The sequence below is a fragment of the Acomys russatus genome, chromosome 5, assembly GCF_903995435.1.
Source record: "Acomys russatus chromosome 5, mAcoRus1.1, whole genome shotgun sequence".
NCBI classification, from domain to species: Eukaryota; Metazoa; Chordata; class Mammalia; order Rodentia; family Muridae; genus Acomys; species Acomys russatus.
In genome coordinates, this window is record NC_067141.1 from 67,525,544 (window position 1) to 67,541,686 (window position 16,143).

General features: G+C 39.8%; 1 protein-coding gene across 1 annotated transcript in view; it reads left to right on the plus strand.

Moving 5' to 3' along the window:
- The window catches only part of Sorcs3 (sortilin related VPS10 domain containing receptor 3), a 623,313-nt gene that overhangs the window by 394,621 nt on the left and 212,549 nt on the right, over positions 1-16,143 (plus strand). The window contains exon 5 of the mRNA XM_051146759.1: positions 9,905-9,978. Coding sequence (XP_051002716.1) covers positions 9,905-9,978 — 74 coding nt within the window. The remainder of the gene's footprint in view (positions 1-9,904; positions 9,979-16,143) is intronic.

The window sequence follows — 16,143 nt, forward strand, 5'->3', positions numbered from 1 at the left end:
TCCTGAACTGGGGTTCCTTCCTCTCTGATGACTCTAGCTTGTGTCAAGATGACAAAACCAGCCAGGATCACTGACATAGAATACCCATGTGCCAAGGCACTTGTCTGCACCATCTCTGAAGTCTACTTCAGTTATTAAAAGTGATGGTTCTCTGGTCCCACATGGCTGTCCAGTGAGGTGTATCTTCTGGGGGAATTTGGGGAACTCGGAATCTTAGATGATGTTTTTCCCTTCTAGTATCTTATGTTACACTTAGAGAGATAGTCTGGAGCCTGCATTCTGTCTCTAAACAGGGTACCCAGTCCTTAGTTTTTCATCTGCCACTTTTCCTCAAAGTAGTCATGAAAAATGCTTCTCTGTGAGGGAAGAGCTGAAATAGGTATCATGGGTATAGAATATTTTTCCAGATGATCCAGATCACTTGAAGATTTGTGAACAACTTACCACTGACTCTAAGCATACTTGTGGTTTAGAAAAGACTGTGGAATGTGCTCAGAAGTTTCCAGTTGAGAATTAGAGACATGGGCATATTTGACCTTTCAAAGAGCTAGAGGTCCCTGTGGAATGCTTCATTGCCTTTGAGGGTTAGGTATGCTTTGATAGAAGGCTTTGTGGAGTCTTGAATCTGAAATCATTTGTTTTGTTTATAAGATATCCTGCCTTCCCTATTTCCAAGGTCTTTTTTTCCAAGACAGCTTCTCTGTATAGCGTGGGTTGTCCTAGACTTACTTTATAGACCAGGCTGACCTCAAACTGACAGATCTACCGACCTCTGCCTCCCTGAGTGCTGGTGATCCCCATTTTTTTTCCAAGGCAATTTTGATGAAGTTTCCCCTAAAAGCATTTCCTTGACTTTAGGGCTGTAATTTGATTTTTGAGGTTTATGATAAATAAGTTTCTACCTGCTTACATTTTTTTTCTTCTTTAGCTCTTTTCACTCTAAAAGCCAACCTAGTCTTTTATTCCCTTACAACATATCATAGAGGTGGTGTCTCCTTCCCCTCCTCCTGAGTCCTTTAGCACATCTCCTTTGGATTCCTTTCCATCCCTGCTTTATCTTCATTAAGTTCTGACCCTCTGATCAATGCGTGGTGATCTGGGCCAAGTGAACTGTATACTTGGAGGGGATGACATCATGTTTCTGTTTTCTTTCCAGCCTCTCTCCTAATGATCAGATCTTTCCTTGTGGTTCTCTACAAGGATGAGGTGGAACTTACTTGTCAGGCCAAAGCCCCACTCATCAATGATGACTCGGCTTTGAGCCATGGCAAATGGCACTGCTGAGCTCGGCTCCTCCTTGTTGCTTGAGTCTGTGTTGCACTTACCTGCTGACACGTCTCTCTTCCTGCCTAGTTTCTTACTTTCTCAGGGTGACAGACATTGTGTGACTGACAAGTTTCATTACAGGGGAACTGGATGGCTTTGAGCATTGCACATGCTAGGTACTCAATTAATACTAAAGAGATGGGTGAGTGAAATGCTCAATCCACTGGCTATAGTAATCGTTGAACTCAGCTCTGAAGTTCCCAGTTAACTCTGTCAAAAAACAATTCCAGTGTTAAAGAGCAATGCACAGAACTAAATGGAATGCATTTTACAATCTAGAGACTCAGAGATTGGGTGAAAGAAATGTTGTGGAAGACATTCTCAGACAAAATACAAGATTATCAATTAAATTTGAATTTCAAATACAAAAGTATGTATTTAGGTAATATTTCATGAGACACAAATAAATGTTACTAATATAGCTTTTATAAAATTCAAATTATATCATCATCACATTTTACTTTCTAAAAAGTAGCAACCATACTTCATGAGGCAATCTACCCCCAAGACAGCGTCTGGCCATCTTGGTCAAATCATATCTTATTTCTGTTGAGTTTTATTAGATGTTTGAATTTTTGCCAAAAGTATTATTAAATGAAGATTTCACAGAAAAAAAATGAGTTTTTAGACTCCCATGAAACATGATAAAACCCAATGATACTGGATCAGCTTTCAATAAGCTGAAGTGCAGATAAGCCCAGTGTTAGATGGAGCTCTTTCCCTGTAGGATCCCTGCCTCTTACCAGCATTGTGGAGAAATGCCCTCTGCTGAGTGTCATTGCATTTACCCCTGGAAGTCAATAGGAAAGAAAAACCTTTTTTGAACTATTGTCTCTATCAATAGCAGGAAAATAGAAGAAAGCCCCAGAGGGCCAAGTGTTTCAGTATAAATGAGAAAATTTTCCTCTTGAGTAAGTAAAGGATCTTTTTCTCTGTGTTTAGTGCCAAGAGGTGAGCCTGTGTTTAACAAGTAAGAATAACAACAGTGTTCTCTCATAATCTTTTTGCCTTGCATTATGGGATTCAGGGTCTTTTAGTTCTTCATCTTCACTTGAATGTAAGATCCTTGAAGGCAGACAGTTTTCGCTCATTTTATTTACAGATGTATCCCCAAGCCCAAATATAATGTTTGGCTCTTAATTGATGTATGATTTGTATTTGTTAAACAGTGAGTGAAGGAATCCATTAGAGTGGAAAAAAATCCCATGGCTAGAAATCTTCAAGAAGGAAAGAAAAATGTTGCCCTCTGTATAGAGACAGGGCTAAGGAAGCACCATATGCCTCATTTAGATTGATTTCTTTATGGGGGAAACGTTGTCTCCCAAGTGGTTGAAATGGAGGAATGAGCTGATTACAAGAAGAAGTTACAGATAAATGTAGGTTTATTGGGAGCAGCTCTCAGCCACCATGTGAGGGAGGCTGTGGCTCAGAGAGAGGAGAGAGAAGGGAAGGGGAAGAGAGATACAGAAAGAGAGAGGAGAGTAAAAGGATAGATAGAGTGGGGAAACAAATTCTCTCAATTGTATAGTGAGGAAAAGACCCTGCCCCTGGGCTGGAAAGTTCAGGCTAGAGGGCAGGTATGCCAACCACAGCCTGCAGCAGATAGGGGCCCAGGGATGGCTGAAACTAAGCCCCAAGGGCTGAGGACCAAGGCTGTCGTCTGTTCTATAGAACTTGAAGGAGTGTTAGGTGAGTTTGTTCTCAATGATAGTGACAGCAGAGATTCTTTAGAGAGTATTGGAGGCTGGGTAGAGTGGCACAGTGGGAAAGACTATCTACAACTGTGTTACCCTGGATTCTCTTTGTTTTCTTCCAAACATTGTTGCAGTCTTGTTTTCCCAGCAGCCCCATGTTGGCCAGCTAAGCCCTCCCTCACTCATGTTTGTGCCATTAAAGAAAAAGGTAGAGACCATTTGCAAAGAAAACAGTGTGTGTGTGTGTGTGTGTGTGTGTGTGTGTGTGTGTGTGTGTGTGTGTTGATGGGGATTGAATCCATGATCTTGTATATGTTACTGAATCTCTCTACCACTAAGCTACACACCTAGCCTGGCTATTTTATTTCGGGGACAATATTTTTCATAAGTAACCGGGTGTGGTCTAAACTCTTTAGATTCTTCTGGGCATGTAAGCATCAAGTACAGCTTTCCTCTAAGTGAGAACTTCTCCATAGATGTGTTCCAGTACATCCTTTCCTTCTAAGTGGGAGATAGACTTCCTGACGAGAAGCTGACCCGAACACCAAATATTTCTCTAAACCACACATTCTTTTGCCTTTTCTGACTGTATTTGTTATTTCTATATGATTATTACGAGCTCACCATTCTTAGAAAAGGTCTTGGGAGTTCATGGTCCTCTAAACTGCATGGGCAAAGCAATGTAGGCAGATGAGTCTGTGTCTTTCAGTTACAGAGACAACAATCTGACTCTAAACCAGACATCTGACCATGTGTAATTCATGCCCCTATATAAATAAGGCCATGGCAGCGAGGAGATGCACCAAGGCCTGTGATCCAGCCCTCCTCCCAGCTGCCTGCTCCCCTGGTCTGTGTTGGCTGTGGTACTTTCCATCAACTGACTCAACAAAATACCACAAGCCACTCTTAGAACAGAAATGCGTTGTCTCTTTGAAGGGCAGAATTCTAAAGTCAAGATGTTGGTCGGATTCCAATCCCTCCAAACTTATGGAGACTCCTCCCCTGCCCCCCACCAATGTGGTAGGTTTGTCAGCCACCAAAGGCAACACTTGGCTTGCAGTTACTTTCCAACCCTCTGTCTTGATGTGACAATCCCTCTCTGTGTTTTTCCGCTCTCCTCCATTTGTTGCTGTCTTTCCCCATAGGAGGACACTAGTCACATGGATGAGGGCCCACCCTAGTGATCTCAATCTTACCTCATTGCAACTGCAAAGATCTATTTCTACCTAAAATAACCTTTCCAGACAGTGGGAATAGAGGCCTTCACCGCATCTCTGTCAGCTCATAGTAATGCCTGACACTTCTAATGAGCTTGCGTTATTTTACTGAACTTAAATTTTAGGTATAACCTGCTGCTCTCCCTACAGAATATGCTATTGATCAAAATTACCTCTTTAGTCCATCAGCTCTCAGATGCCTTTCCCTGGCAGGCTGATGTAATTAGGGAACTAATAGCTGAATCGATAAGGACAAGAGCTTGTTCTTCTATATTTTCAGCTGTTCTGTGACTCATTTGGGAGTGTGTGTGTGTATGTGTGTGTATGTGTATGTATGTGTGTGTATGTGTATGTATGTGTGTGTATGTATGTGTGTGTATGTGTGTGTATGTATGTGTGTGTATGTATGTGTGTGTATGTGTGTGTATGTGTGTGTATGTATGTGTGTGTATGTGTGTGTATGTGTGTGTGTATGTGTGTGTGTGTATGTGTGTGTATGTGTATGTATGTGTGTATGTATGTGTATGTGTATGTATGTGTGTGTATGTGTGTGTGTGTATGTATCTGTGTGTATGTGTGTGTATGTGTGTGTATGTGTGTATGTGTGTGTGTATGTGTGTGTGTGTATGTGTGGTATGTGTGTATGTGTGTGTATGTATGTGTGTGTATGTATGTGATGTGTGTGGGTGTGTATGTGTGTGTATGTGTATGTATGTGTGTGTATGTGTGTGTATCTGTGTGTGTGTGTATGTGTATGTATGTGTGTGTGTATGTATGTGTGTGTATGTGTGTGTATGTGTATGTATGTATGTGTGTGTATGTGTGTGTATGTGTATGTATGTGTGTGTGTATGTGTGTGTGTATGTATGTGTGTGTATGTATGTGTGTGTATGTGTATGTATGTGTGTGCATGTGTGTGTATGTGTGTGTGTGTATGTGTGTGTATGTGTGTGTATGTGTGTTGTTGTTGTTGTCATTGTACTTGTTGTCATCATCATCATTGTTGCTATGTGCTAGTTAGGAAACCTGAGGGCATAATATATACCAAAGATGGGGGAAGGAGAAAGTCTGATTAGTTTTTTGGTGATGTACAGGGATGCTGTCATTGTCAGCGAGTGTCATGGAGTGGGCTATAGAGCAGAATATGGCTTAGTATGTATAACATTTTACCAAAAAAAAAAAAAAAAAGACTGATTTAGGGCTTTTTGGTATTTGCAAAGCAGCTTGTATTTTAATATTACATAAAGAACGTCAATTTGTAGGCAAGTAAGCCATGATCTGATGCATTGCTTATCAATACAAGCACACACCACAATACATGGCAAGTTATGTGAAATAAATTCTGTGAGAAATATCCTCTTATTTTGTCTAATTGTAGTTCCTGCATTTAAAAAACTTGTTTTAATTTCTATCATCTTAAGAATAAAAATACAGCAATATGTCCATTAATATGAAAATCACTCCATGAAAAATATACATAGAATAAAATGTACTTACATGATTTCTGAAGTAGAATATGTGCCCACTGTAAATAAATAGCTGAAAATGAAGTAGATGTTAAAAATACACACATACGCACATATACATGCATACATACATACATACATACATATATACAATTCATTATCCTGTAATTTAGAGATGAGCATTACTAATATTTTGGCTTCTTCTAATATATGTCAAGCTTATAATAGTTATATAAACATTTTATATCTTTTGTGTTTAAATAATATATCATTACTGTTTTCATAACATTAATATTCTTCTTACACCTCCTTTTGCAAAAATCACTATTTCATCTCCTTTCATTTTACAGTTTTAATTATAAAATACACTTAGGTTCGTAATAAATTTTAAAGTGTAGATGATATGAAGAGGAAAACCCTAGTTTCCTGTACCTTCTCAGAGATTGCTATATAATTATATGTAATTCTATTTTCCACTGGCCATCATGCTTTTCATCTCTGTAAGCCTAGCTCTTAGTTCAGTGCCCACAGCATGAGATCTGTTTCACGTGCTTTCTGTGAATAAATGAATGAGTGAATGAATGTCTAACTGGAGAGGGTGAATGGTCTCTGAATGAAGAGGCTACAAAGACCTAGCTCGTGGTAGGATGAAAATACAGTCCAGACTCAACAACTCACTTTACATTGAAAGAGAAGGTAGCTAAGCCTGGGCCCTTCGTGTGTGGGAGTCTCTCCTTTCTATTCATCTGAATTTTCCCATAGGTGGAAAATTCAATTTAATTTTTCCTTCATCAGTCAAGTTGAAGAGCTAAGAGAGCGAAATCAGAGACAAGGGAGGGGACCAATACTGTTTATCTTTTCTGTGGTAGGAAGATCATGCTTCTCCAAAGAGTTTGCTCCAGGGAGCATTCCCCTTCCATCAGGATACTCCATGGCAGAGGGACTGATAACCTCCCCAAGGGTAGGCTTCAGCATGTCAGTGTGAGCCTCTTGGGTTGTCAGCAGAGGAAGACACTAGACAGTTATCTCTTTGCTATGGCTAGATTCAAGCCTGACAAAGGATGAACTTTGTATCATAATGCCTCCTACATATAACTGGGAAATATACATCTTCAGTCTGAGCATCAGGCCCTCCGATATCTGCCACAGGAAGGAAAGTAAGTCATTTCTTGAAGTCCTACTTAGAAAAATCAATTCTTGCAATTAAGTGTATTGACATCTTCTTTCCAATTACTGGTGTGATCCATCTCCTTTCTAGTATAAATATAGATGCTGCATAGGAACAAACAAAAATAGATATAAGCCAATGATGAAAAGTTAGATCAGAAAGTAGGTGGGCAGAGAAACTCCTTTTAGTAAAGAATAGCCATCATGTCCTTAAGTGCTTCTGTAAGCCAAGTTCAGGATACTGGTCATTTGGCCCTTTTGGTCTAATTGTCCCTTCTACTTCATAAATCTCTGTCCAACTTCTTGTGAACTCATGCTAGCTGTCTCTAAAGGAGCAGCTCAAGATTTATTTCCTCATGGAACCTCATTGTTCCATTTCTACTTCTATCAATGCTTCAGGTCTCTCTATCTTTCCCTGGTGTGTGTGTGTGTGTGTGTGTGTGTGTGTGTGTGTGTGTGTGTGTGTGTGTGTGTGTGTGATTATTTCAATACCAATTTCCCCTATAACATGGCATTCCTGTATGTATGTATTATCAGTAGAGTTACATTTTTCTTCCTAAGGAATTAGATGTGAAGAACAGGAAATCAAAGTCAACCCAATCTCACTGATTTATGGAATCTTAAGCTGGCATCAAAGACTAGTCAAGAGTAGATGGCCATCAGAGGCCAGGAAGTAGGGGGTACAAAAATATGGACCAAAGGGAAAATTTGTCTGTATAAGAAAAGTAAGTTTTAGTGATCTCTTTCCCAGAATGGTAATGTAAATAAATGCGTTGTATGTTTCATTATTTCTAGAAAAGTAGAGTTTAAATGTTTTAACTTTACAAATGGTAACTATGTGATATAATGGATTTATTGAGTGTAATTTTACTATTTCACAATCTCACCATACATAAAACTGTCCCATTGAACTCATAAAGATATAATGCATATAATATTTATTTTTCAGTAAAAATAATAAGATTTGCTATTATATGACATGTAGCTTAACAGTCTAAAGCCAGCATTGCTTTATTCACTAAGTTGATACATAAAGGAGAATAGGAGCAATGGACACTAGTTTTGCCTATTTTCCCTATATAGGGAACTGGAAATACAACAATTAGTACTTATTCTTGGAGGGAGAGCACAGCTTGCATAAATACTGTGAGAACTACTGTAGAGTTGCTGTAGTATAGTAGAAACTTGAGATCAGTTAATCCAGGAGAGTCACCCTGGTTTTGTGTGCAATTGCTACAGTCACCTTCAGCATCAAATGTTGCTACTTTGAGATACAAAATGGAACTGATAGCATATATCCATCCCTGTCATATAGTATTTTGAAAATGAAAATAAATGTCAATAACATCAATCTGTATGTCTACTAAATTATGGAAATAACTAATTCTATCAGTAGAAAATTATATTTTTTCATGATGCCACTGTTTAATAAATATAAGCCTAATAAAACATAAAAAGATCAAATTTTTTTTTCTGGATACCATAAAGTTTTTTAGATTAATTATCAAATGTAATGTGAAATAACGGACTTGGAACATGACCACGTGACCTGACAGTGAGGTTCTGGAGAGCACAACTCTACAGGTGCTAGGTAAAAGGGACACTATTTAGGGGTTTTACTGTACATGCTCCTTTTTCTGTATATTAAGGGCCACCTGCTTCATTTCTGGATTCATCTGATTTCTCTACCAATAAAATTTCGTGTGCCGCATTCCCAAAATGTAGTTTAATGATCATAATACAATAGATGCAAACTTTTTTTTTGTAGGAGAATTGTGCTGGTCATTAGAAAATTTAAGTTCTGGATCTCTCAACCCAAATTCAACTTCTCCAAGATTGAGTTTCAGAAAAAATAGGGCTTTCGTTCAAGCAGCCTAAAGCCATTGTCTCTCACATGCAGGTGACTGAAGCATGTAAACTCAACCCTTACCACACGGCGCCTTTCAGAAGCAGCAGCAGCATACCAATCATTAGTAGCACTAGGCAGCTAGTAAGCGCAGTAGCAGAATCAAGAATGGGATAATCACGTCTGTCTTGATGGATCAGAGAACATTGGTGAGCAGGGGTTGATGCTGGTGATCACTGCCTTACTTTCATCTAATCTGTATGGTCTGATGTATTTGAAAGCACAACATGGTAGAATTATTAATACCACCACTATCATTATTCACTGTCATTTAGAATCAGGCTTTGTGCCTTAAAATACTTATTCGATTGAAAGTGACTTGTGGTCAGTTTTCCACAGGTTGTTATAGAGTGAGACAGCACCCATATAATTAGTAGAAAAGTAATCTGACTAAACTAGTAAAATAGACTATACACGACTATACACTAAATCCAACTATACACATAAAAATAAGAGATGAGAAGGAAGAGAGATGTATAGACTGGAATGGTTACAAAGTTTTTATTTACTTCTTTGTTTACAGATTTTCTTGTTTATCTTGTGTATGGAGGGAAGGAAATGTTCTGAGATAGGTTTACCCCTACCATCTTGCTAAGGCAGGTATTGTCATCATCCTGGCATTTCTGGTGGCATTAAACAGTTCCATTTCTTAGTGCCTATATGATGTAGGTCATAAACAAAGAAACCAAAGAGTATAATATGTTGCATATAACATTAGCTGAGATAAGAAGTGATGAAGAGTTTTACATAATGCACCTTTCCCCCAAGAGTGCAGAATCTGCCTATTTCTTGTTGCCCCAATCTTTGGAGTGAGTCCTGAGAATGTGGGGAGGATCATGTGTTTTAAAACAAAAAAAAAAAATAAGAATTATCTTAAACGTTTTACCTATGAAGAGTCAGTGATATCCATCAGAAAAAAATATACTCAGATCAAAAGCATCAGCCAGTTAACAATAGATCAAGGAGGCAACATGATGAACAATATGATTCTTGCATTTTTATCTGAGTAAATTGGGTATCTACTTGGATATTGCTAGCACCCTGATGTTGGAATTTAATGGCAGGGGACACCCGTGTTGATGTCTACATTTAGCCCCTAACTTATGTGGTTTATTCACTGTTTTTCAGCTTTACAGCTCCATGGACTTTGGAAGACGATGGCAACTCATGCATGAGCGCATCACACCCAACAGATTTTACTGGTAAGCATCCTTTGTGTACTCAGAACTTCCAGGATAAAGAAAAGATGAGATAACAGTGTGGCCTGAACATCTGGGCACCTTCAGCTGAAGGAGACAAGTGTCTCTGAGCTCTTTGCTAATCAAAGAGAAAGTCATGGGCCTGAAGCATCAGCTTGTTAGACATACAGAATCTGAGGCCCTGGCATAATTTCTGCAATTGGCACATGATTCCTGGTATTTATTGTGTACCTTGACTTTTCAAAGCACTGAGCTAGAGAAGGCTCATGGGCGGGTGCTCTGAAGTAAATATAGTACCAAGCTCTCCTCATGTGGGAAATGCACAGGCTTTATGGACGAGTGCTGCAGAGCACTGCTCCCAAAGACATCCTGTAAAACACAACATTTCTACCAAATGATTCTATTTTCATAGGAACTTCTATGGTCCAGATAGTTTAGGTCACCACTGCCCAATTCTAACTTTTCAGACTTGTGATCTGTGGGGGAGATAGGGAATGCTCTGGAATAACTCCAACTGAAGACACATGCCAATCTGAAGCCACTATAGAGTCTTTCCTTATGCCACCTCTCATAAATACCATAGAACTCTCTCCCCAGGCCATATGCTGTAAAATGTTGCTGTTGGCGAGTTAATGTTTTGAACAGGAAATTAACCCTCCTCTCCCATCAGAAGGCATTTTTATTAACTAACGTTTCTTTAATCACGAATACTATTTTACCATATTAAAGCAAATTCGGAATCCATTTGTCTTATGCAGTTCTCTATAATCATGAGATTCTTCAGTCTTGCTTCCTTCAGCAGAAATAATAGATAAAGGAATAGAGATGAGAAAGCATAGAGCAGCATATACAATACATTAAGACATTCTTAATTAAAAATAAAAACAAAATTAAAGCCCTTGATCATAGTGCCCATTCACAACTTAATCTCAAAAATATTATTCCAATTACCCTTCAAAAGCAACGCCTGTCATTTATGCCTATATGATATCTATCAGCTGAGGATGGTGATGTTGGGGCTGACAACTGCCTTGGACATGTACAGAGTCACAGTAACAGCACAGCAAACCAACCAGTCCCTTTTGTATCCAAAAAACTACGTCCAGATATGAAAACAATAACTGCCTATGCATACGGTGATAATCCACCAAGTCCTAGTGTGCACAGTTCAGTGGTGATAGGAGCAAAAATGAATTGGTCTCGACTCCACACCTGGTCTAGCCTTCCTATTTTCGCCTTTTGCAGACTAAGATTTATTTCATCCATAACTCTTATTATAACTATTATTTGGTCTGCCTTTGGAACTATTAATCTTTTGCAGTGGACTAAGGCAAAACAAAATCAGTATTTTCCTTTGAAACTCTAGCAGCGTAGTATACCTTTGCTCAGCTGAAACAGACTAATGTCTCAGTATGCCATTATTCAGAGAGAGAGAGAGAGAGAGAGAGACAGAGTGAGAGAGACAGAGAGAGAGACAGAGACAGACAGAGGGAGAGAGAGACACAGAGAGAGAGAGACAGAGGGAGAGAGAGAGAGAGAGAGAGAGAGAGAGAGAGAGAGAGAGAGAGAGAGAGAGAGAGAGAGAACCCTCTGTTTCTGGAATAAACTTGAGATGGTAAGGTACTGGCCAAGGAGGGAGGAAGCAGAGTATATGGCACGAGCCATGCCATCCTTGCTGTTTTGCTGAGAGGGTAAGTGGACAGAGAGCAGCACTTTCCTGTCTTCAGCAGAGAGCCAGAAGGGACTGTTCCAGCTGCTCCTCCTCCACACCCTTCTTCTGTGGGGCAGGCAGAATAAATCCCCAGGTCCTGATAATTGCATTTCATCTCCACTCTGTGCTTCTTTCATATATGCCCCCATGGGGAAATATAAAAGTTAGTGCCCGTGCCAGCCAGCCAAGTGATAGCTGAGCATTTCGTTTTTGCAATTATCACTTCTTTTCTTCTGATGCATAATTGCTGTGATTATTCTTTTAGGTGTCATAGGAGTCACAGAGGAAGAGTTCATAGTTTTTTGTCTTTTTTTTTTTTAAATCAAAGACAGAATCCAAGGTTACCTAAGTCTTTTACCCACTTGCGTTGAAAGTACATGGTTGGTATATGTAACAGGCATATCTTGTACCTTTTTTAGAAAATTCAAGGTATAAATTGCTCTGAAGAAAGGGCAAACCTTGGCCATAATGTGCTGTATTTAACCTGTGTTTTCCACAAGCATGCAATGGTAAGCGTGTCTGTCTTGCAGTTGCACAGGGCCACTGAAAGGGAAGTGAGACTCAGTAGTTTCAATCTGTACTTTAGATGTTTAATTTGTGCACTAGAAGTCTCTAACAAAGCATAATTAGTAAATACCTTAGCTACTGTGCTTATTATCAGTCTCTAGAGGATGACCCGTAAGTCATTCATTGTTTTGCTGGTGCATAAGTGGGAATCCCATGTGTGAGGGTCTATGTGCTCATGGGTATTGATAACAGCTCAGTGGGACTATTTACTTCTCAGAATCCATACCGCAAGCCCAGTGTTGTTTTTGCCACTCTTCTTATGAACTGATAAAAATAAAACCAAACAAGGAAATGTTCTAAAGCGACTTCTTTAGGACAGAGGCTGCTATGTGTCATGTTGAGATGGTAGAACACACTGGTGGGAGGAGACATTGATGTAAAAGTCAAGGAGACTTTTCACTTGTAGCTTTCAGACACAAGGTGATGATTGCATGACACATACGAATTGTTCTCTATTACCTGAGTAGACAGGGAGTACAGGTTAGCAGCCTCCCAAATGAAAAGATGACAGAGACGGTTTGCTGCCTGAACAGTCACCCAAAATGCTCTATAATGATGTAGCATCATCTTCAGCCTTCTGGCCCAATATATCTGATGGACAAATTTGTGAGACAGGAACTATTGGGGACTTGCTTACCCTGTCTTGGTAGAATTTGGTCATTGACTCTGCCTGCATCCAAGCTTGTCCATTTTTAGGCAGGATTCTGTTTGTGGTAGAAATGAGGACATTTTGCTCAGTGGCTTGTTTGCCACGTTTGAAGCCATCTCCATAAGGAGGTACTCAGGTAATTAATTTTATTCCTTTTCAAGTCTCTGATGGGATTGAAGATCAGATAGTTTAGTTTTACAATTAAGCTTAGTTGTTTAGGAGTTAAGATGTTTTTAGGTCTAGATAGATGTTTTAAGTTGGTAATGATGAGATATGATAGATATTGATTTACATTCAGAATTTTAGACTCACCAAGATAGGAAAGATGTTTTCTTCAAGGCTGCCAAATACAAATAGCCAAAACACTATGAATATAACATATATATAATTCCTGACTGCACTATGGTTCTTCTTGCTGTAGGTAGTTTATTGTATATATGTGTAATAATATAAATGTATATGTAAAAATATTTAATAAAAATTTTGTAAAGAGAAGAACTTGCTACTATAAAAAAGAAAAAAAGAAATATTGCTATTTATAATTGGGCATTTGCAAATGTCTGAAGGATAGATTTTCATGAATGATAGCTTTACTCATGCCACCTTCAGTTGATGAAATCAGAAGCTTAGAGAGAAATTTGGGGGCAAGGGTGCACATTGTGTTCTAGAGGTGATTCCTATCAGAACTGCTACAATGGTTATTATTGCAATGTTTGAGAAAGGGCTTTGTGAATTTCCTCATTAGCTGAGCCCTGGATGTTTGTAGGATGGTGCAGGGTTTGAAGCATATTAATGGGTACCCCAAATAAGTGCCTCCGTAGTTAAAACAGATGATCTAACCAGATCAAACGAGGTCACCTAGCAGTGCTGCAGGATGACCTAGTCATCAGTCATGCTTCAGAAGGAGAGACAACTGACTCAAACGCTCCCCGTTTACTGGTGTTTATTCACTTGTTACCTGAGCCTCTCTGTGCCTGTGTAATGCTCCCTCTCCATCATCCCACCTCTCCATCATCCCACCTCTCCATCATCCCACCTCTCCATCATCCCACCTCTCCATCATCCCAGGTGCCCTAGAAATGGAAATTCACAAGAGCATATGAGGAGAAGTACATTAATGTTTTCTTTCCACTCTTCTTAGACTCGGTGTGTGAAGAGTTACAGTCAGGTGGAAAGTTTGTCTGCTCAGTTCCCTTTTTCTGCTTTTTCTGTTGTTTAATTCCACTGAGCCGGGAGCGGTGCTCCTGGAAGAAACTGAACAAATAGGCACATTCTTCAGTAGGAGTGTGTGTATGTGTGTGTGTGTGTGTGTGTGTGTGTGTGTGTGTGTGTGTTTTCTGTGCACCCAGTGTGAACATGTGTGGCTCATAGCTTCTCTCTGTGGTCCTGCACTTTCCCTGGATGCTCACCCTCTGTGGGTATCTTTAATTGAGATGATGTGAGTACTAGCTCTCCTATGTTCTTTGTGTATCTAGTGCCCCTGATTTCCAATGGGACCCTTGTGTGCCATCTTGTGAAAGGATAAAAGAATATCTCCAGTGTGCCTTCTACAGACCAGACTTCTTCTCTCTTTACTTATTCTGTCTCCAGAAATGACAAGATGTTCTTTGTTGTCACTACTTGAAAAATTCCAACGAATAATTACACGCTATGGTGACATGGATTTCAACTCTGCTATTTTTGCTAAGGGTACTTGGATAATAACATAGACTGGTTAAAAGTCCTTTAAGATGTGAGCTGATGTAGGCATTCTGGATAACACATGTTAGGGGATGCAAAGAAAGGGCATCTTTTTTTTTTTTTTTTTTTTTTTTTTTTTCGTATAAGTTTGTTTTAATAAAATTACCCCCCCCCCAAGAAAATGTTGCGTGCAAGCAAGCTTAGGCATAAATAGGAACGAAGTGAGCATGTATAAGGCTTCCATATTCAACCACAAATGTTATTTAACTGTTTAAAACAAGGACGGGGGTGTCTTCTGTCTGAAGGCTATTCCAACAAGAGTGTGGTAGTACCTTGTCTGTTCCAGGGAGAGACTGTCACAAAGGGGAAACTTCAAGGTGTCAGAGAACATTTTCAGGAGTGAGTCATAAGAGCTGCTTCTGCAAGAACAATACCTTCTGCTGTTTTCCACTCTGCACTCAGAATATCAAAAGAAAACAGTGATGATGAAATTTATTATTTTAATCAAGCTTCCACCTTCAAATCCCGCTTCTCATCACTCTGGCCAAATGTCACAGCAGGAGCGATTTTGATACTTTGCCACCATGCATGTTGAAAGAGTCTGGTGTAAAACTTGGCCCTGACCAACAAAGGTCTGTATATTTGGAAACAATCAACTGGCATGCTGACTCACCGGCTTCCATGGTGTTATCTGATGCAGATCTGTCTGTCTGACTGGCAGATCCAGCACCTCAGCCAGCCCTGCAGGGTGTGTTGCTGTGCCTAGACCAGGTGCTGAGGAAAGAGGTGGGGCAGTCGGAGCCTGAAACAGATTCCAGCAGATCTCCCCAAAATAAGCAGCATTTCTGTTTTGAAACCATTCCTCTTGTTCTGGGTTTCTGTCTGGGCCACTGTCCTATCAGTAATGACTTGCGTTATTCTTGTACTAGGGACTGTCAGCTCACTGGGACCACTTTCGCCTTCTACCAGAATAAAAAAATAAAAAGAACAGATCAAGAGCAATGGGAACATGGGAGATGCATATACCTCTGGTAGAAAGGGCATCTTAAAGATTGCTACTCTGATGCCTGACTGCAGGCCCAAGAGTGACTGGTGTGTAAGGGGAGATGTGCTTGGATCCATGTCTACAGTGTGTTTAATATTGACCCACAATGCTTATCTCTTTCTGAAAGGCCAGCAGGGGCAGTGGGAAGAATAGGAAATGAAAACAGGCCCCTCCTGCTGGATGTGCCCAAGGATCCTAGTGAGGTGTTCTTTAAGGAAGGGACAGTGAGATGGGAAAAATAGATGGTTCGTATTTTAAACCTTGCCATTCAAATATTACTCAAATCATATATGTTATGATTTGGTTCGTAGTAGTTGTTGTTGTTGTTGCTTGTTTGTTTTGTTTTCCATTCCACCGATGTCGTATAACAACCTGAGCTCATTTACAGCTAACTTGCTTCCTCCTTGTGGCAGGCAGCCTTAGGTATGCCTCCATGTAAGGATCTTTGCCTTCTGGTAGTCTGCCCTTCCTCCCCTTTAGTGCAGGCTGGATCCTGGAACCAGGCTGCCAGTGGAA